General features: G+C 42.3%; 1 protein-coding gene across 8 annotated transcripts in view; it reads right to left on the bottom strand.

Annotated features, from left to right (window-relative positions):
* Positions 1–1,270: 1,270 nt before the first annotated feature.
* LOC115580079 (uncharacterized) overlaps positions 1,271–21,375 on the bottom strand; it is a 38,324-nt gene continuing 18,219 nt past the window's right edge. Inside the window, exons 1-23 of one of the 8 annotated variants that reach the window (XM_030413945.1) lie at positions 18,053–19,461; positions 16,798–16,963; positions 16,370–16,470; positions 15,429–15,723; positions 15,118–15,257; positions 14,289–14,493; positions 14,115–14,219; positions 13,825–14,015; positions 13,600–13,741; positions 12,856–13,498; positions 12,679–12,771; positions 12,492–12,598; positions 12,245–12,365; positions 12,092–12,139; positions 11,922–12,005; positions 11,783–11,848; positions 5,459–5,641; positions 5,341–5,384; positions 5,187–5,251; positions 4,984–5,093; positions 4,600–4,652; positions 4,132–4,197; positions 1,271–2,552 (exon numbers count right to left, since the gene is read on the bottom strand). In XM_030413945.1, coding sequence (XP_030269805.1) covers positions 13,407–13,498; positions 13,600–13,741; positions 13,825–14,015; positions 14,115–14,219; positions 14,289–14,493; positions 15,118–15,257; positions 15,429–15,723; positions 16,370–16,470; positions 16,798–16,963 — 1,437 coding nt within the window. In that variant the 5' untranslated portion in view covers positions 18,053–19,461 and the 3' untranslated portion in view covers positions 1,271–2,552; positions 4,132–4,197; positions 4,600–4,652; ... (9 more) ...; positions 12,679–12,771; positions 12,856–13,406. Of the gene's footprint in view, positions 2,553–4,131; positions 4,198–4,599; positions 4,653–4,983; positions 5,094–5,186; positions 5,252–5,340; positions 5,385–5,458; positions 5,642–11,782; positions 11,849–11,921; positions 12,006–12,091; positions 12,140–12,244; positions 12,366–12,491; positions 12,599–12,678; positions 12,772–12,855; positions 13,499–13,599; positions 13,742–13,824; positions 14,016–14,114; positions 14,220–14,288; positions 14,494–15,117; positions 15,258–15,428; positions 15,877–15,988; positions 16,230–16,369; positions 16,471–16,797; positions 16,964–18,052; positions 19,462–21,375 lie in introns of those variants that run through there. The other 7 variants (XM_030413944.1, XM_030413940.1, XM_030413947.1 and 4 more) reach the window with 7 other exon arrangements.

The raw sequence follows: 21,375 nt of genomic DNA on the forward strand, positions 1-21,375 counted from the left end.
TGTGTGTGTATGTATATATATGTGTGTGTATGTATACATATACATATATCTATATCTAGATATAGATACGTTCATGATTCGCGAACCTACTGCATAGAGAGAACTGTCGCTGAGGACGTGATTCTCGTTCACGTATTCTTCACGCAGAGGAGGTGATTCACATCCATTAACCGTACTGCTAAAATTAGCAGCTGTGTTGCTAACATCCGTGTAGCATCATGTTAAGTGATTTTACTGCACAGTAAAAGTCACTCACGTGAACGACCTGCTGACCTAATTCACGTTCGCGGCGTCACAGACGTTCGTTAACGTAATTCACGTTCACGCTGATACAAGTGACAGCGCGAATGTGATTCTCGTCCTCAACAGGTCGTTCGCGAACGAGGGACGCCAGGATGTGAATCACGTTCGTACTGTCACTCACTCATGATTCGCGTCGCTGAAGACGTGATTCTCGTTCACGTACTGTGCTGAAAGTGGCGCAGTGTCAGTCAGTCACTCACTCAGGGCAGAGGAGTTGATTCACGTTCAGTAACCGTACTGCTAAAACTAGCGCTGTGTTGCTAACATCCGTGTAGCATCATGTTAATTGATTTTACTGTGCACAGAGGACACTTTCACCGTGTAATAATTTTAGTGCATGTATACCACTCAAAGCAGCGCTGCATCTCGGGCGAATGACTGTGTACTGTAGTCCGTGAACGCACCGCCCCTCATTAAGTGAACGTGAACCTCAGGGCTGAATCATGAACTGAATGACGGATCGTTTGGCTGCTTATCAGTTCAGGGAGTGGGAGAGCACTGAACGATTCGGTGAACGAATCTTTTGAACGAATCATTTTAATGAACGGATTCTATAGATTCAGTACAGTAAAAAGAACCAAGACGGTCTGGCTGCAGACCTCCAGCGTCAGGCTGCTTCCCGTGCAGGCTCCACTCTCAGGCTGCCTCCAGTGTCGGGACAGGAAAAAACGAACTTTTGTGCATCTCTGAAAGGATTCTGGCAAACTTTTTGTGTGTCTCTTGAAGGACTCCGGTGTATACATTCACCCTGAAACCACGGGTTACGTTTACAAATTATCAAATGATAACCCCCGAATGTGGATGTTCGTAATAAAGTAGTCACGCTAACGGTTGACTGAAGATCAGGTTATTTGTTGTGTTACGCTAACGGTTGACTGAAGATCAGGTTTTTTGTTGTGTTACGCTAACGGTTGACTGAAGATCAGGTTATTTGTTGTGTAAAGGAAAATGACATGAGGATTCAATGTTTTGCTGTCCTTCATATACCTTTATTAATTGAAATACACATAACAAATAACGTGCAGGCTCCACTCTCAGGCTGCGGTCATGTCAGGACACACTTTTGAAGAAACCGATTTGTTGTTGATTTATTTTTAATTACTTTTTAATTAATCAACACCAACACCAAAAACATTAATTTATTCGTTGCATAAGTCTACCAGCATTATTATTGCGTTAGCCTACATCAAGTGTCAAAATAAACTCCATTCATCGCCTATAGTTTAGCGACATTTCATAAAAACATTGAGCTTAATGGAAGATGTATTTCCTACTGGAAAATGTTTCATGATAAAAGTTAATGTCTACTAAGAGAGTTATACATACTGCAGTAATCTCTGTTGTGCCCTGGCTAGGCGAACCTAGCCTCCGTTTTCAACAGACAACGGTTTATTTACAAATAATATAAATGAATATGGTACTTTATGTATATGTAAACAGTTATTTTCCTAAAAAGTACCAACCAAGTAATAGTATAATGAAAATCATTAAGTGCTCACTTAAGACATAAAAATGGCAGGTGACAAACAAATTTGCATTCTTTTCCCCTTCTTAAAAGTTAACAATTACTGCTGATTTTGAATATCGCATTGCAAAGCAAAAGCATTGAGCATACACAGAAATTATACAATTATATGGTTTCACAAAGGCACTGTAATCTACTTTAGAGAAATTCAAAATATCAAAAAGTACGCCTGCAGAAACAGGTGTAGAACTAGAACCAGAAACTGCTCTGGATATCAGTCATGAAAAACAGTGATATCACAATACATAGAACATAGACGTAATCTTTGAACTTGAACTTTGAAAAGCTGGTTTTTGGACACTATAACTGGCACACAGAACAACAAAAAACAAAACAATGTCCTCAATCATTCCTGTGGATGTCAAAAGTAGGCTGGTGGTTGCAGCTAAGCTTTTATTGACTGTTACTGCTCTATTTCACATTCAGCATATACCAAGTATCCTCGTTTGTCACAAATCTCACCACAAAAAAAACACATGTCCTCGACTTGGGAGAACTTGAACTTAAATGGCTCCCGGAGGTCATCTTTCTCCGGGTCTTCAAGGTTGAAACAGTCGTCCTCAGACCAAAGTCTGGCATACTGCTTTGCAGCTTCTGCCATTTCCTCCTCTCCCATTCCCACTGCACTGGGCAACTCCACCTTGGATGAAAACAAATGCTGGTTCTTTTCCAACCACTCTGCTGACGTTCTGCAGTCAGAAATGATCTTGGCCTCAAGGTTGTCCTATGGGAAAGACAAAGAGGAAAAGGCAGTCTCCCTATAGCAAAACTACTGTACAATAGGCCATAAACTATTATTCACGTGTTACGGCCCTCAGCCCATGGCTGTGTCTTGTGTGTAGTGGGTGTGGCTGTGGCTGTGTCTTGTGTGTAGTGGGTGTGGCTGTGTCTTGTGTGTAGTGGGTGTGGCTGTGTCTGTGTGTTGCAGGTTGCAGTGGATGGCTGATTGGGAGCACCTTTGCCTGGCTCTGCAGCTGATTTAAGCCTGCTAGTTCAAGTCCTCTCTCGCTTCCTCAGGATCGACACCCTGCTGCTGCTTTGTTTTGTTTTATTCTGTTCTGCACCAGACAACATGCACCCCACATTTGACATTGCATACAAGCACCCTCCCACACCACTGACATACACTTCCACACTCCATTGTACATTATACAACAAGTAGTTCCGACCAAGCAATCCGATTGGTCAACAAGACATTTAGACTGTGCTCAAATCAGCATGATAGCACGCCTGACTCATTACTCAAAATATTACTCTGCACGCCACGATTGAGTGTCCCGCAAAATGATCAGGGTGAAACAAATGTACACCACCGTGAGTGACAGCAGAGATGAGGAGTTATCTGTGAGTGCTGGTTGGCTGAATCGTTTCCTCCGCCGCAACAACTTCACCTGCAGAAGATTACTATTGCCCAGCAGGATGCCAGAGAATTCACTGAGAAGCTGGAGAAGTTTGTGACATTTTCATCCCGGATTTTTGAGAGGAAGGAATTAAACGCCCGGTCCCAAATAAACGCCTGGTCTGTTAAGTGATTGAAACAAATAAACGCCCCGGCTATTATTTATTTTCCCTTCAGTGTGAGAGACACTATTGTGACCGCGGTGAAACGTTTTATAAAAAATATAAAATTAAAAAATCAACATCTTTGTTATAACTTGGGCATTTTCTGTTTAACTGTGCAGTATTGATTTAGTTCGGGAAATTCCGAGACTGCGATAAAACATCAACGTCAGCTCAGAGTTCACTCATCTGGGACTAGAAAATCCTTTCTGTTGCTAGGTCGTTACTAAGGGTTGGATTATTTGCTGGAGTGGTAAACTACGTTCTATTACACATATGAGTCTACTGATGTGACTGATTTTGTTTCAGTTATTAGTCAGACCCCATGCGTTTCCACGGAAACGCGACGCACACTGACAAGAACCTTTAAAATATGAGAGCAAAATGTCCATCAACATTGATATATTTTGATTATACATTTTATTTGTGTTTGTATTAGTTGTATAATCGCACTAAAGTGCTGCTTGCAGACCTTGGCACAAGCCCCTTGGTCCTGACCGCATCACTGTCGTGCTCAAATGACGTTAAAGCACACCCTCAAGGGTAATATTGCTTATATCAATTTGTGTTATAGTCAATAAATATTAACTGCCTTGTTTGGTCACGCGTAAAATACCCATGTTTTGTTGCGGCCTTGGAGCCAGTCGTAACACATGTAAAAAATAATAGAGCATAAGTAGCAAAGGGACACTCCCAATGAGCTTTGTCAGAATAACCTCAGTTATAAAACAGAACATGCCTACCATCTCAACATCTTTTTCATCCCTAGCTTTGGGATGCTGCAAAACAGGGGGTACTTGATCATCTCCCTTAAAGAAAAAAACAACAAATCCTCCATTTTAAAGTCAAATACAATGATGCCATCAGGGCCAGTTCTTAAATCATCCACCTTGATAGATCTTAGATAGATCTAAATTCTGAACACAGATGAAGTTCAGATTCAGTAAACATTGCTGACTGAGGGATGGATTAAATACATGACACTGTAGTAGTATTCTCAGAGGAAAAACACAACAAACTTTGTTCATTCCTGTTTTCCCAGGGTCCAGCTTCATATCATCTTCAACTAATTTGTTAATGTGGGTGTTGGAAAAATTATGCTTATATTATCAGTTTCTTGCTTTGCATTGATATAACCTGCTTGTCTTCCTTTATATGTTAGTGGAAGTGTACCGAGCTCTTGGAAAAGTACTGTGAAGAAACACACTCACCCTCCATTGGAACTCGGAAGCCCAGACTTTGTGTGCTGACTTCTGCTCTTCCCCTTTGCAAAGAAAGACAATCTCCGTGTCCGTGTCTCATTGTCAACAGATTTAAACCTAACAGTGGGAACTCATTAAAATCCCCTCTATCCCTCTACGTCCCCGACTATACAAAAAAAACAAACAAAAAAAAACATATCAGTTAGGTAAATCCTCCAGTCAGCATCCCTGACCAAAGGTACTGGCTCAAGATCTGGAGTCGGTCCCCGGGCGCCACGCCGTGGCTGCCCACTGCCCCTCAGTGATGGGTTAAATACAGCGAAGTAATCTCACTGTACAAGCTGTATATGTGACAAATAAAGTACCTTTACCAACTCAAACACAAAGTCTGACCTCAGTGACGTCCATCCACTTTCTGCCTCTTCAAATGGAACACTGGTGGCTCCTCACCTCGCAGGATGGCCTTTGCTGTGTCTGTCCAGTGGGCAAACTTTTTCCCATGGCTTAAAGAAAAAAATGTGTTGGTTATAACAAAGATGGTGTTATGGTGCTAATATTTCCAAGACAATCAAGTGTCAGAATCTTTGTGCTTTCACCTTCCAAGGTCAAAATTCTCCATGAGCAAAACACACCACCACTTTCGCAAAGCCAGCATGTCCCTCTGAAAAGAAATATATCATCACTGTAAGTTGCAGTAAATGTCATTTACAGGATTTTGATGGTTTAATTTGAATACGCAGGTCAACTTACCACAGTGAAATCATGGGGGCATCCAGCACAGTGTAAAGGGCATACTATGAAAAAAAAACAATAATTTTATGTTTACATCTTTTATGCACACAGAATTAAGACCAAGGATGTCTCCTACCATCAACATGAAGATGCCACAGTCACTACCGTACAGCTGTCTTGGAAAATTCTATGATGACAGAAAAATTTGATGAATTACAGTTCTGTTAAATCTAGATTACAAATAGTGTATACTGGTACCTCTATTTCCAAACCAGTGGTCTCTTTCCATGGTCCAGGAGAGACTGACTGGGAAAGATTTCTAAAATTTGAAAAGACATATGTATGAACAGTGAACTATGATGTTGTCAAAACCATATAGTATCATACATGCACCGTACACACGATGCAAGTAATTCAGGTCATGAACGGACCTTTCCATGCAGTCACACAGAAGCAGGCTTTTTAAATGGTACAATGTTGTGAAATATATTTTTAATGTCACATCATGTTCAACTGTATAATTCTAATTATTTTTGGTACTTGATGTGCAAATTTGCAGTTATTTTTAGGTTGCACCATAAAAAGACTCTTACACAGATCAGAACATGATCTGGTGAAAAAAAAGAATGTAGAGCTGGGCAATATATCAATATAGTGACATCCTGTGGGATTTTGGATATTGTAATGATGGGATTTGATTATGTCCATACTGCTCAGCCCTACAACAAACCTTTTCAGAACAGCATTGGAACCTTGAACACCAATGAGAACCGAAATGCAAGTTTGTTAGTGACCTCAGCAGTTCTCTTATTTCTTGATCACCAAATCCAAATTGTGCATGTGCACATTTGGAATCCAGAAAGAATATCTCTCTGGTTGTTGGCTTCAATACCTATAATTGTGGTTAATATCATTTAAAGTCATCGTAGTTGGAGAGGTTAATACAACACATCACAAAAGAGCACAACACAACACTAGAAAGATATACACGCGTTTAAAGAACATTTTTGTAGTTTATAATGTGCTTGTGACGTCCTCCACTCAGTCACAAGCTCACTGCAGACACAGCACCCACGGGCCCTCTTCCTTATCTCTGGAGACTTCAATCATGCCTCTCTGTCCTCCACCCTGCCCACATTCACACAGTATGTCACCTGCCACACCAGAGACAAAAAAACACTGGACTTATTGTATGCCAACAGCAAGGAGGCATACAACTCATCCCCCCTCCCTCCCCTGGAAAGATCTGACCACAACCTGGTGCATCTCCTGCCTGTGTACAAGCCCCTCGTAAACAGGCAACCAGTGGAAACCCGCACAGTTAAAGCATGGACTGAGGAGTCTGAGGAGGCTCTGAGGGACTGCTTCGACTCAACTGTGTCGGAAGAACTGTGCGTTTACCATGGGGAGGACATCGACAGCTTAACAGACTGTTTAACGGACTATATAAACTTCTGTGTTGATAACACTGTACCCACCAGGGGCCTGTTTCAGGAAGCAAGTTTAACAAACTCTGAGTCAAAACCTGAACTCTGAGTTGACTTACCCTGTGAAGTGAAACTCTGAGTTTTCAGTTCCAGAACATATGATCTTAGTTAGGTAAATTGACTGTGAATATGTTAACTCTGAGTTGAGCTCGTGCCTGATGACTAGTAAAAAGCCATCATCAATGGAGCTCCGATACAGTGATTTTCACCATGGCAACAGGGGAGAAAACAGGAAGCAGACATTTTCTGGAGGAAAAAAAAACACGTAATATAAAATAAAAATGTTTTATATTAGCCTTTGAGGAAGTGGTTGAATGTTGTTATTTTATTTAAATCAGCTGAAAATGACAAAACAAAAAATGATATGAAAACAGTCTCATGATGGCTCCTCACTTTATTATTATATTTATTATTTATCATTATATTAAACAAAGGAAAAGTTTATTCAGTGGATTGTAGTTGTAGTAGCTTTAACCACCAACAGATGCTGATTAAAACACATCTGTGTCCTAACATCCTGCTGAGTAGTTGAACATGAAGTGGTGCTCACCTCCACCTGCAGCACGTCTGACAGAGGCAGAGGAGCTGGTCCTGAGTCAGGTCACTGGGTGAGCAGAGGCTGAGGGCGTCACTCACCCCCAGGACCCAACATTAGAGGCAGATACACTTACTGTCTACAGATTCAACTAGAAGTCATTTCATCTTATGCTCAATGCGGCAGCAAACTAGAAACACGGACTTTGAAATTACGTTGTTGGAAAAACTACAATAGGCTATACTGATGATTACTTTTGTAGTTATCTGTGGGAAATAAAGAAAGCCAAATTAAATGCGAATTATTTCTCTTTTTCTGGCTGCTGGAAGGTGATTAATTAACCTGCGAAGTGATAAAAAAAAAAAACCAAGAGGATTGTTCAGATCTGAGAGCACGTCAGCGATGACGTGTAGCCTGATATTCGCTGTGCAGCCGGAGAATATAAACGATGGACTGATGAGAAGCAGTCTGCTGTTCGGTTCAGTCCTCGTCAGGGAGTGATAGCTCATCTAAATTAATCTTAATTCTCCTCCTGGTGTAAAACTATGTGAACTATTTCTGCTTCAACATGATCGGACTGAGAAGGAAAGGACAGCCGCTGTCAGACAGCTCCGTCAGACTCAGGGTTTCTTCAGGTGAACCTGCCAGTGAGCAGGTTCTGTTCACAGAGTCAGTTACCGCAGTAACAGACCCAGAGTTTCTCTCATCTCAGGGTTAACAACCTCAGAGTTTTCACAAAACCCGCTTTCTGAAACGGGCCCCAGGACTGTACAGCGTTTTTCAAACAGCAAACCCTGGATTAATCCTAACATAGAGGCTCTCCTTAAGGAGAAAAAGTGGGCCTTTAGGTCAGGAAACAAGGAGGAGCTGAAGGCTGTGCAGAAGGAGCTGAGGAAGAAGATCAGAGAGGGGAAGAACAGCTACACGAGGAAGATGGAGAACCTACGGAGCCCCAGACATGACATGGTCAAAAAAAAATTTAATTGTGGCCACAATGTAGCTATAGCGTGCGCACGAAACACTTCTTTGTGGCCACAAAATACTAATTTGTGGCCACAAAATACAAAATTGTGGGTACAATTTAGTATTTTGTGGCCACAAAATAAGGATACCGTGCGCACGAAATACTAATTTGTGGCCACGAAGTAGGTATAATGTGCACACAAAATAATAATTAATGATATTAATATAATTCCTGGACCACTGGGTAAGCAAATCGAGCACACCTTCTCTAGAAACCACAATAGCTTACGAGATAGATAGATAGATAGATAGATAGATAGATGAACAGTAGCTGCAGTATACAGTGCAAAATGGTTGACAGTGCAAATGAAAGTGAAACAGTGCATATGGATGTGCAAATAGAGGTAGAAATTGTCCATTGTCTTATCTATTGTCCCTCTTGCCTTTGTTGCCTTTGTTATACAGTCTGATGGCGAGGGGGGCGAAAGAGTTTTTGAGTCAGTCCAGCTCCACGAACAGAAAACACACTTAAGGTGAGTGTCTTTTCTTATTCTGTTCTAGTCAATATCTTTTTATCCCGCATTTAGGCAGTTATTTAAGTAGGCCTATAAGATAGTGAACTTTTAATCCTCTGTGATTTTATTTAAGGACAAATGTCCAGAGAACACTACAGACAGAGCAACAACGACCTGCAAATCAATACAAACTAGATTCTGATCACTGATAGCATACAGGTTCCCTTGGCAACGCGATACATACAGTGAGCGCTACTGTAACTGCACGGCTGCCTTCAGTGGCATCATTAAATGCTGCGGCTCATATGGCCTATGTATTCCCTCAGCTGAGAGTCTGACACACATGATGCTACTTTCAAAGGAGATGATCAGTGAAAGGCACTGCCTAAATGCGGGATAACAAGATATTGACTAGAATAGAATGAGATGAGAAGCTCAACTTAAGGACATCACGTAGGCTATTGCGGTTTCTAGAGAAGGTGCACTCGATTTGCTTACCCAGCTGTCCAGGAATGATATTAATATTATTAATTTGTGTTTCGTGCGCACATTATACCTACTTGGTGGCCACAAATTAGTATTTTGTGGCCACGAATTAGTATTACGTGCGCACGTTATACTTATTTCGTGGCCACATAATACTAATTTGTGGCCACAATTTAGTATTTTGTGGCCACGTATTAGTATTTCGTGCGCACGTTATAGCTATATTGAGGCCACAATTTTATATTTTTTTGACCATGTCATGTCTGGGGCTCCGTAAGAACCAGATGCAGCAGAGAAACATCAGTGGAGTCTGAAAAAGCCTTAAAACCATCTCAGGGCAGAGGACTCCAGACTCCCAGGCTGCGGGGGAACGACATGAACCTATTCTTCAATAGGTTTGATCAGACATCCACCCCTCCCCCCGCCCAGTCATCTCTGCTGCCACCCACCACCTCTTCCATTCCCCCCGTTTACTGCCCCATTCTCACCTCTACCTCCCTTTCCACGGCTTTCATGTCACAGGCTCCCCCCACTGTCCCCTCTGACATTCTCCCTCCCCCCACATCCGACACTCAGCCCCCCTGCTCCACTCTGTCCCTCTTGTCTCTCCAGGTGAGAAATGGGTTGAGGAAGATGAAGGTGAAGAAGGCTACGGGTCCAGATGGCATCAGCTCCAGGCTCCTCAAGTCCTGTGCAGACCAGCTGTGCAGGATTGTCGAATATATGCTCAACATGAGCCTGAAGCTTGGAAAAGTGCCACTGTTGTGGAAAACCTCCTGCATGGTACCTGTACCAAAGATCCCACACCCTAAAGACTACAACATCTACAGACCAGTTGCTCTCACTTCACACCTGATGAGGACTCTGGAGTGGCTGAGCCTCGTCCATCTCCGCCCTCTGGTGGGTCCTTTTATTGACCCTCTCCAGTTTGCACACCAACTCGGCATCGGAGTGGACGATGCCATCATCTTCCTCCTGGACAGATCACTGTCTCACCTGGAGAAGCCTGAAAGCACTGTGAGGATCATGTTCTTTGATTTCTCCAGTGCTTTCAACACTATACAGCCTGCACTCTTGGGGGACATGCTGGAGCTCGCAGGGGTGAACCAACACCTCACATCCTGGATCACCTCACTAACCGGCCACAGTATGTGAGGACTCGGGACTATGTGTCGGACACAATAACCTGCAGTATAGGGGTCCCACAGGGAACGGTCCTGGCCCCTTTCCTGTTCACCCTGTACACTGCATACTTCTACCACCAATCCCCTCACTGCCATCTACAAAAGTTCTTTGACGACACTGCTATCGTCGGCCTTATCAGGGACGGGGACGACAGAGCCTACAGAGAACTCATCAAGGACTTCAAGAACCGGTGCCAGCAGAACCATCTCCAGCTTAACGCCGGGAAGACCAAAGAGCTGGTGGTGGATTTCTGCAGGCACAGACAACCCTGCATACAGGTGAACATCCAGGGAACAGACACTGAGATGGTGACATCTTACAAGTACCTGGGAGTTCACCTAAACAATAAACTGGACTGGACTGATCACACTACATACAAAATAGGTCAGAGCAGACTCTATCTGCTGAGGAAGCTCAGGTCCGTTGGAGTGCAGGGGGCAATGCTGACCCATTTCTATGACGCTGTGGTAGCATCAGCCATTTTCTATGGAGTAGTCTGCTGGAGCAGCAGCATCTCGGCAGCAGACAGGAGGAGACTTGATAAACTTATCAAGAAGGTCAGCTCCACCCTGGGATGCCCTCTTGACTCAGTGCAGGTGCTGGGAGAGAGCAGGATGATGGACAAGCTGTCATCACTGCTGGTGCAGGAGTCCCACCCCCTCCAGGTCACTCTCACAGCACTGGGCAGTGTGTGTGTGAAGGAGAGGTATCACAGGTCCTTCCTTCCTGCTGCTGTCAGACTTTACAACCAGCACTGCTCCATGCAGACCTCACCCCATACTCTGCACTGTGCAATAAGTCTGTACAAACTAATTTCATCACCCATATTTATTACCTTTATTTAAAATCTGTACATAAAAAACTTGTTGCTTATTTTTGCACTATCCATGTAAATATGTACATTTGTCGATTCTATTCCATTTTTCTTTACTTTTAATTATTTCATCTATTTTTCTATTTCTCTGTCTTGTAATATTCTGCTGTTGCAACATACAAATTTCCCCGTCTGCGGGACATTAAAGGAATTCTGAATCTGTTTCTGATTCAAGTAAAAAAACAGTAACGCCAAAACAATCTGGGCAGCAGTAACTCAGGAGGTACAGTGGCCGTTTTGGGAAACAAAATTCAATCTCAGACATTTCCTGGTTTCACGTCTAACTGTTCTTGAACAAGAACCCCAACTGCTCCTGATGAGGGTGGCTGCCTCCACCATAGGAATGTGGGTGTGTCGGTTGTTAAATAAAATATCACAATGCAGACCATTTGTCACAGGTAACACCAGTACTTACAGACAACAGGTAATGTCCACTTTTCCACACAGGGATACCAATGGAGTCCCTTATGTGAACGTCTCTCTGAAAACAAAGAAAAAGTTAACGCATAATACACAGAAAAATATTTTCCATTGAATCCAACAGGTATACTTACAGGTAAACTTGGGAGTGGGTTGCACGCAGTTGGCTGTCGCCATGTTGGTACAGCATACAAATCAACCACAAAATTGCATTTCCCCTGAGGAAAATATTGCAAATGTGAACCTTGGCATACAAACAGTGTTTAAATGAGATGCAACCATATTCTGAAATCAGAAGTTATACCTTTGATTGAGCGGTTTGTTCGATGAGCTCAAAACAAGCATTTCCTATCTGAAAAAAAAAAAAAAAAAAAAAAACACACCCAAACTTTAATTAAGCAGCCATAACGACACACATGATTTGTTCACATGTGAAATCTATGAACTGTTAACCCACAGTTGATTCCATCTCCAGTTTCAGGCCAAGGGTCCAGAAGTCACCACGTGTCAGGCAACTCTTTTTTGTCTTCACAATTGGTTCTGACTCTGGCTTCTCAGTATCCAAGGACATAGTCAAGCTTATCATTGTAAAAAAAAGAAAAGAAATTACTACACACATATTTTACAATTCAGCATAATATGCCCAAGAATGTCATGGTTGGCTGGGGTTCATGATGACATATATACATAATACATATACATACGAGCTGCTGTTGGGAGGGATGTGGGTGCACTGTCCATGATGCCCGGCATGGTTGTACATTCTCACATTTTGTGATATTTGCACAGTGTGGTCCACAGGTGTCATCATCTATCCAGGAGAATTATGGTTTGAAAAAATGAGAATAAAAAAGCCAAAATAATTTGCCAATTTCATAAATTGCCACCCACCTTTGTGTGTGTCAGTGCAAAGCCCTTGTTGAGGGGCTCCAACTGGTGAGGGCTGATGCTGAGCAGATTTTTCAGATGGTAGGACACCTGGGGCTTTAGAAAACAACATAGGATTCAGTACAATCAATACATTTCAGATAACTGTAAAATAAAAACAGTCCTTGACTTCAGACTTACCTAATACTGCTTGTCCAACTTCATTAAGAACAATGTCATGCAGAGTGTGTGATTCATGTCCTCTCTTGAGCTGCTTTTTCAGAAGTTTTCCATTTGTGTTGCCGTTTCGATGATGCACCAGGTTTCTCATTACAAAAATGTGGGTTGACAGGGCCATGTTGTTAAGAAAATAGTTGTTTTTCTGCAGAGATGAAAACAGCTCTTCGGCCACTTGACTATTCAAAGAACCCTGCAGTTCTGGGACAAGGTTTATCCTTCTCAACACCTCCCTTGGATCACTGGTGTTGGCCTCGTGGAATTTATCATACAGGGCATAATGGTCTGAAGAACCAGTGCAAGGATGCCCATCTTTGTCAGGATTTTGAAGTTTTTCAGTCAACCATGGAAGAGGAATGTCAAGCTTTCCCAGCTGTGCTGCTTTGACATTGTCTTGGGTTGGTGCAGCCAGTCTTCCTTCATGGGGCTTAAAGGGTAGTGTGGTTGGGACACAGAGGTTAGCATGAGTGGCCAAACCGCGAGCAAAATCATAAACAGAAACTTTTGGGAGGTGTTCAGTCAGTGAAATCTCTTGGAGACTCTGCCCTCAGGTTAAACTTTAAGCTGTATACAACACCATGAGGGCACAGAATCACTGACCAGCCACCTTTAAAGGAAAGTTGAAAAGCTATAAGTAAATGCAAATAACAAATAAAATTGTTCAAATAACAAATCAAATTGTTTTTACGACCTATGCGTGACTCTTACCAGAAGCTCCCCAGATTTTCTGGAAGATCTTGTCGTATGTGTGTCTGTTTTTCATTTCATCCCTGAGTCGGGTGAGGAGGTCCATGCGGGATCCCTTGTCATCTAGATTGCAGGCCTTGCACAGCTTTCTTACTGTTGAAACATTTTTAAATACAGAAAATGAGAAATCAAGTAAAACATTAATACACAATGCATCTTAAATATACAAACAATCAATAACTGTACCTTTTGCTTCATGAGTTCATCAGTGAGGCGATCCTCTGAGACGATGCTGAGCTCTGCTTCAGCTGAGGACTTTGAATGGGAAACCTTCTCAAATTCGCTGTTCAACACATTGTCAGTTTGTGTGTTTTTCCCAATCCACGGGGCCCAGTGTTCAAAACTTGGATGGACAGCAAAGATGTTTTTTGCACGGCCTGGGAAATAAATAGACCAAGTGATTTTTTTGTATGGTAAAATGCACTGATCCATTAAATAAAGGTAATAAATAGAGAAGTTTGAGAAGATGTAAATACTTGGGAAAAAGGCACGAGCAATCATTTCCAACTGTACAGAGTCCCAGAACTCTTCGATGTCCACTTCCCCAGTGAAGTTCTCAGGGACCTCTCTTATGTCACTCACTGAAAGAAAAAAAAATCCTGCAATTTACAGTGTCTTTATTATTAAACACACATCATATTGCGACTTACCAGGCAGGTTGAAAACTCCTTTCTTGTGTAGGTCCATCACAACAACAGGAGGATGGTACCCACAGCAAGCACATGAATATGAGTAGTCATGGCTTGTCAACGCCTCAAAGTGGAGGTAGGCATGGAGGACAGCATCTCTTGACAGAAATGTTACTTTCCTAAGTTTCTCAAGCGAGTCCACCACCTTTGAAACTGAAATGTTGTTCTTTAAAAAACAAACACACAAATAAATTACAGTTATGCTTATTTTGGAGCATCCAAACTGTTCCACAAAAGGCCCTGTCGCTGCAGGTCTTTGTTTCAACCAAGCAGCAGTGCACCTAACCTAACTCATTGAATCAACTGATATCAGTTTTCAGAGAGTTCATTGGTCAAACTGTGTGCTCTTGACTGGTTGGAACAAAAACCTGTCACATGGCCCTTTTAGAGAAATAAGCAAGCTCCAAGAAACTCAGATTCCTTATCATGAAAGTTTCATTGTCAAGTTTTGATGAGACTGGACCCACATAGAGACACAGAAATGCAGGTGTGGTGGAACAAAAGATATTTATCAACTTACAGAACAAAAACTCAAGGAACACTGAGGTAAAACACAGGGCATGGAACACAAGGTAGAAAACACAGATGATCAAACAAAGACAAAAGGACACACTGAGGCTTAATACACAAGGCAAGACACATATGGTGCAATCAAGACAGGTGAAACACATTAGGTAATCACGAGCAGGTAAGCAGACAGGAAGACAGGACGCCAAACTTTAAAATAAAACAGGAAACAGGAACTCAAAAGGAACCAAAAGACAGAGACCACGACATCCATTGTACTAACCTGTAAGTTGGCTCTCAGATACAAACACAGTTCCAGGCTCAAAATGATGTGGTCGTCAAAATTGTGCAGACCGTCCTGCCACTCCTGATAGCGGTACATCATGTGGCAGTGTGGACATTGCCGGAAATAGGTTGATACATCTAGGAAAAAATTAAAATTCAAACATTTTAAAAGATCTTGCTTTTTCAATCTAAATATCTATTCACTCTTTAGTATTTGTTTTAAACTTGTGATGTGACAAGATTTTCATTAATGAGCAATGTTGCATTCAGAAATCTTTCATGAAATGAGGAAAGATATTAATAACTTACGTTTAATTACACCATTGATGGAGATTATCCTGGCATTTTTGGAGATGAGTTTTGACTCATCAAGTTGAACTGACCCTGGACAGATGGTGCAACTCGCCTCTATTGGATGCAACTCCGTAATGTAACTTGCCCTTGGTTTTACAAGGTCATCAGGTAGGCTGTCTGGGAGCTTTTTATGCTTGTAGATGTAGTGAACAAGCTGCTTCAACTTTTCACCAGATGGTGGATACACAGTGCCTTGTTGCTGTTTCGGTGTACTTGGGGCAATCTCTGTTCGAAACAGGTCCGGATTTGTCTGAAATAAATGCCACTTAGTGGTGTTTTTGTGGACGCAGGACATCCTAGGTTTCGCACAAGGACAATGCCAGGTGTTAGCTGTTGAGTTGTATGTTACCATCACCCTCCCAAGGCGACTATAATGATGCAAAGCCGGCTCATGGACTGAAAAGCAATATTTGTTAGGGCCCTTGAAATGACACCTCCACACAGAGAGGGACATGGGCTTTCTGGGCAATTTTTTGCCTTTTTATGCAAGTGGCCTTTTTAGCCTCACCAAAAAATTTCAAAACAACCATTTCGGACAGAACTTCTGCTTTAAGACATTCCTCTGTGGCAATTTCTGTGCAATTTTCCAGTGAGCGGATGTGTTCACACTGGCTGAAGTTCAGTCCACTTCGTACTGCCATTAAATGATACTGTCTGCAGTCTTCAAGCTCGCACTGCACCTTATGCTGGTGGCCCCAGGTTTTCTTTTGGACGTGTATAGGCACAGAAAAGCCATGCCTAGCTTTTTGGACAGCAGATATTCAATTTGTGGCATCTAAACAGACACTCTTCAATGCATTTCTCACTGTTGCATCTGTCTTCTTAAGGTGCTTCCTCTGTATATGCTTGGCAAATTTTTTTTTATGACAGATAAGTTTGCAATGTGGGCACTGTACCTTTTTCTGAAGAAACATCTTTGTGGGCTCCTGGGCAGTACATAAAGGTGTGTCTCCAGAGGAAGGGTTGGCAGATGGTGTGGAGGTAGATGTAGCAGCATCTGGTTGGGGAGGAGGAACAGTTGGTTTTGACACAGGTGGAATGATAGATTGTGAAAGAAGGGGAGAGGGTGTGGCAGATACGTCTGGATTATCCTTGGATGGGGAATCAGCTTTTGTAGGACCTTGGCAAACCTCCAGGTGGGTCTCCATGTCTTTCCTTCTTATAATGGATTTGCTACATAGAGGGCAATAAAAGTGCCCTGTATTTCTGCAATTTAAATTGCACTTGCAGATCTTTTTGTCTAAGAGCAAGTAATGAAAAGTTTAAATTATCCAATAACAAGACACAAGAGTACACAAAGACACAGACACACACAAATCCATACCTTTGTATGTAATGGCATTTTTCATGTGAACATCGAGGTGCTGCTGAAGCTTTGCTCTTTGGCTGGGCTTGTATTTGGGGCAAAAGGGGCAGTGGAACAGCTTACAGCAAGCTGTGCAGCGTTCCACTTTGAGCCCTGTACCCTCTTCATAGATTGAATGATGCATCTACATAACACAGAAAAAGTGCCGTTAAAATATATGTATAAAACGAGTGGAATGAAGCATAGCCTTGAAATCCTCATGTCATTTTCATTTAGACAACAAATAACCTGAGCGTCAGTCAACAGTTAGCCACCGTTAGTGAAAAAATTACAAACCCATCAACCTTATATACACTACGGTAATTTGCGTGCGTAAGGCGGCTAGTAAAACGACAAACACACAACCTGGTTGACGGGGTGTGTGTTTATGTCTATATTCAATTCAATTCAATTGGCTTTATTGGCATGACTGTATACAATACAATGTTGCCAAAGCATCTTAATACAAGTAATAACAAAATAGACAGAATAAACAATAATAAAGAATAAAACAATATTAAACAATAATAAACAATAATAAATAAACAATAGTAAAAGAAAAGGGCATGGAGAACAAGAGGAGCTATGGAAGGTAGGTAAGAGTAACATTGGACATAAACAGGTTGATTATTAACTAAACAGCCATGTGTGCCGGAGGGCTCACAGAGTGACGGAGCTCATGGCAGGCTGCTACATACCTCGCTGCCAGTCTACAGCAGTCTTCCCTCTCTCCCAGTAGGACCGGAAGTCTCTCTGGGTCACTTAGATTGAGGAAATCTGGAAATATTTTGATTATTTTTGTAAAGTATTGGTCTCTGAGACCTTCATATTTGTTGCAGTGAGTAAGGAAGTGCAGCTCTGTCTCTACTGCTCCCTGATCACAGTGAGAACACATCCTCTCTTCTCTGGGGAGCCAGGTCTGTCTGTGCCGGCCCACCTCCACTGCCAGGTGGTGCTCACTCAGTCTGTACTTAGTCAGTGTTCTCCTCAGTTTGGTGTCAGACACTGTGGTCAGGTAGGCTGCCACAGTGTACTGTCTGTTTAGGGCTACATAGGTTTCCATTTTGTTCTGGGATTCTATTAGTTCTGTCCAATAATCTATGTATTTTTCTTTTTCTTTCATCATAATTTGGTTGGGTCTTATGTTCTGAGGTGGTCGTGGTGTAGTGATCTGAGTGGTTGATGGTTCGCTCAGCCTCAGTCTATATCTAGATAAACATATTTTGTTACTTACTGTTGTCCCAACGTAACGTTAGTCAATCTTCTTCCAATTCTTTCTTTCCTTCTTAGTCCAGTGGCATAGTGAAAATACCGTTACAGAGGTGATAAAAGCACCAAATTTTGCATGGTGTTTCCTTAGGGTCTATAGTGTAATTTTGGCCTAGGAGCCCTCAGAGAAAAAACTTCATATTAGCAGTATATCATTATCAGTGAAATATGCATAAAACAAAGTGATTTTCAAGTTCCTGCACAAGATAAAGTGTTCAAATTAATCCCAAAGTTAACATTTTAAAGTTCTATTTATGTGTATGAGCTTTTACATAACTAAAGCTTCAATTCATGACAAGTATTGAAAAAGTATAATCTTTATTAGCCCTGTAATTGATAATTATGAGTCGTTACAGTTGCATTTGCAAAGAGGTGAGCAGTCTTGCCAGCGCATAGAGCCCCATTGTGAACCCGGAAATGTTGAGTACGCCAAAGTTTTATGTTAGAAATGTACAGTGTGGGTCCCCAGTATTAAGAAACTGCTGGTTGCTAACTTGTATATGTTGGGCAATTTGCATAATTAGCATTATTAGCATTAATTAGCATTGATCGCCTATATGGGCAATATTTTAGCAACTGCTTGGCCGATTTGGACAATATTGGAGTAGTTTGGGGGGTTATTAAGGATGCTGAATCCATTTCTGACATTTTCAAAATTCAAAATGACAGTTTAAACCAAAAGTGGCCATATTTCAACTCCCGGTGGACCGATTTTTATAAATTTTGAGTCGATTTTGAGGTTATTTATATGCTTATACATTGGACCTGCATTTCAGAATCAATAGAGCACAATGTCACTGGTGTGAATGTTGAGACCTAATATTTCTTCAAATTACTTCAGTTCTGCTTGCGTTTTTTGGCTGCTCAATTTTTGTGTGATTGTCACTGTGGTAACTGCATCGGGCAGAATACTGGCTGGATGGAAAGATGGACAAAACGGAGCTTTTTATATTTGGATCATATCATCTCAATGCAAGTAAGTTGATCAAATAGAAGCAGATAACAGTGATTACAGTGTGTATGTAGTGCATATTTAATTTATTTTTTAATATCTCTATAGCCTACTTCTAAACCGTCTCTAAAATATGGTAGGAGTTCATTTGAGTAAAATCCAAAGACTTAATCCAGAGTAATTAATACATTAACAGTTAAAGTCCGTGTAAAGCAAATTCAGCCATTTTATTCTAAACACATTAAACAGGTCATAAATGTATTTCCTTAAAACATGTAAAAAGCCATTCAACCATTTAGAATTTAATTTTGGAGCTAAACTCACGAACTGTGTTTCACGATTTCTGTGTTCAGGATTTAATGGGCGGGTCAGAAATCATGGCCGCATTACGTAACACGGCCATGATTTGCATAAACCCGGCCATGCTGCGGAAGCCATATAAATACATTCAGCGCATTAGCTTCGGAGGTTTTCCGCTCGCTCTCGAGTCATAGCATCTCTTAGAATAGTTTGCAGCTAGCTAACCAGTCAGGCTGACAACCCGGGCCAGCTCGGACACAACGTGCACGGGCTCGGCTCGGCTTGGGTCGGGCTTGATTATTTGGCCAGATCTAAGCTCTAAGTATAAGTGTGTGCTTATGTATGTTACATTTGGGCAACTAAAAGCATTTTGCTGAAGGTGCAAATCCTGAAAGTGATGTTACATTGTGCATCCTGTCATGCCCATGTAATGTTAGCAAATGTTATTGCATTTAATCATGACATGATTTGGCCTCATTCCCTGAGCAGAGTCCATCTGACAGCACAATGATAATCTACAGGTAATATTTTATGTGCACCAATATAGCTATGACAAGGAATTATATGTAGACTGGGGTTTTACGTTTGTGTGTAATGTAAAACATGGACTGTGAGGAACGAGGCTGAGCACTATCAGTATCTGACTCAGATTCAGTTTCTGGCTCTGATGGTTCAAACAGGTCCGGCTGGGTCCGTCCGATGACGCTGTTAGCTTCCATTGTTACTGTAGGTTACATCCTTGTACAGTACGCGGAGGAGGCTCCCCTCCCGCGCGTGGGCGTGGCTCCAGCGCCTCTATCTGACACGCCCCCAGCATTTCACAGCAGAGAGAAGTGCTTGTTTTTCCATGATTTTGAGACCTAATTTTATATACTTGGCAATTGTTTTAATCTTTCAAATTTGGCTCAGTGGTCAATGACACATGTTTCTGTGGTATGACAAACTCATAACACAAATTTATTTCTGCTTCACAAAGACTTTAATGTTACCACAGCTACTAAAAGAAGTTAGACTACTTTGCTTCATCACCCCAAACCTAATAGCACACAAGTTCTGGTGAGCAGAAAGAGAGGGTGACTGGTTGCTGCAACAACAACATGCCTTGAAGAGATGCTGCCCTATTTCTTTGCCGCTGGTCATCACAACTACTCAAGATGGATCACATGGCATCTGCGCGACATGCAGCACCTTCCTGCTACTGCCAAGGATGACCTCCTCGCCGGAAGCCATGTGTGCTGCCACTCAGATGGTGCAGCTGCAGTGAGTGGAGATATGTTTGGGGAGCAGACATGCATCAAGCAAGGGAAGGGAGTGAAAGGCATGTGGTGGTGGGGAACAACAGAAGACTGGAGCTCTCTACCCTCTTTATCTACGAGCTCGGCCTGGTCCCTGCATCCATCATCGTTAAGTATGGATGCCTCAGAAACAGTAACAAGTCTGTGATTGTTCAGCGTCTTGAAATCCTTGTTCCCAATCCCCACCCACCAGACGTTGTACTCGTTGATGCATCGCAGCTAATCTATCGCGTGGTGTGGCCATTTTAAGGCACTGTGGCTGATTTCGCAGCCAGAATGGGGCGCCGGCTTGATCACTACATCACCCAAACATTTGTTATCTTAGACCACTATGAGCAAGTCTCTGCCAAAGACCACGAGAGGCAAAGAGCTGGGGGGAGCTCAATAGAGTACAACTGTCACTGAAAACCCCCCTACCTAGTCGCGATAAAGTGATGGAGGACAAGACAAACGAGTGGAGGCTAGGCGAGCTCCTTTGCACACACACAACATAGGAGATCACATCGAGATGGTCAGCAGAGCAGACAGTATTGTCACTCATGAGCAGCCAGGCGTGGTGCTAAAACTGTCCACATTCTCAGCGACGACACTGATGTGTTTGTGCTCATGGTCTGTTGGTGTTGGAGGGCGGGTATCACATGTCACCTGCAGATGTAGAGGTGGCCATGCATGCTCCCTCGGGTGTGACACCACCTCCTATCCCGTTGGCAAAGGGCAGTTGTCCGCGCTCAAGGCCATGAG

This window comes from Sparus aurata, chromosome 4, assembly GCF_900880675.1.
Source record: "Sparus aurata chromosome 4, fSpaAur1.1, whole genome shotgun sequence".
Classification (NCBI taxonomy): Eukaryota; Metazoa; Chordata; class Actinopteri; order Spariformes; family Sparidae; genus Sparus; species Sparus aurata.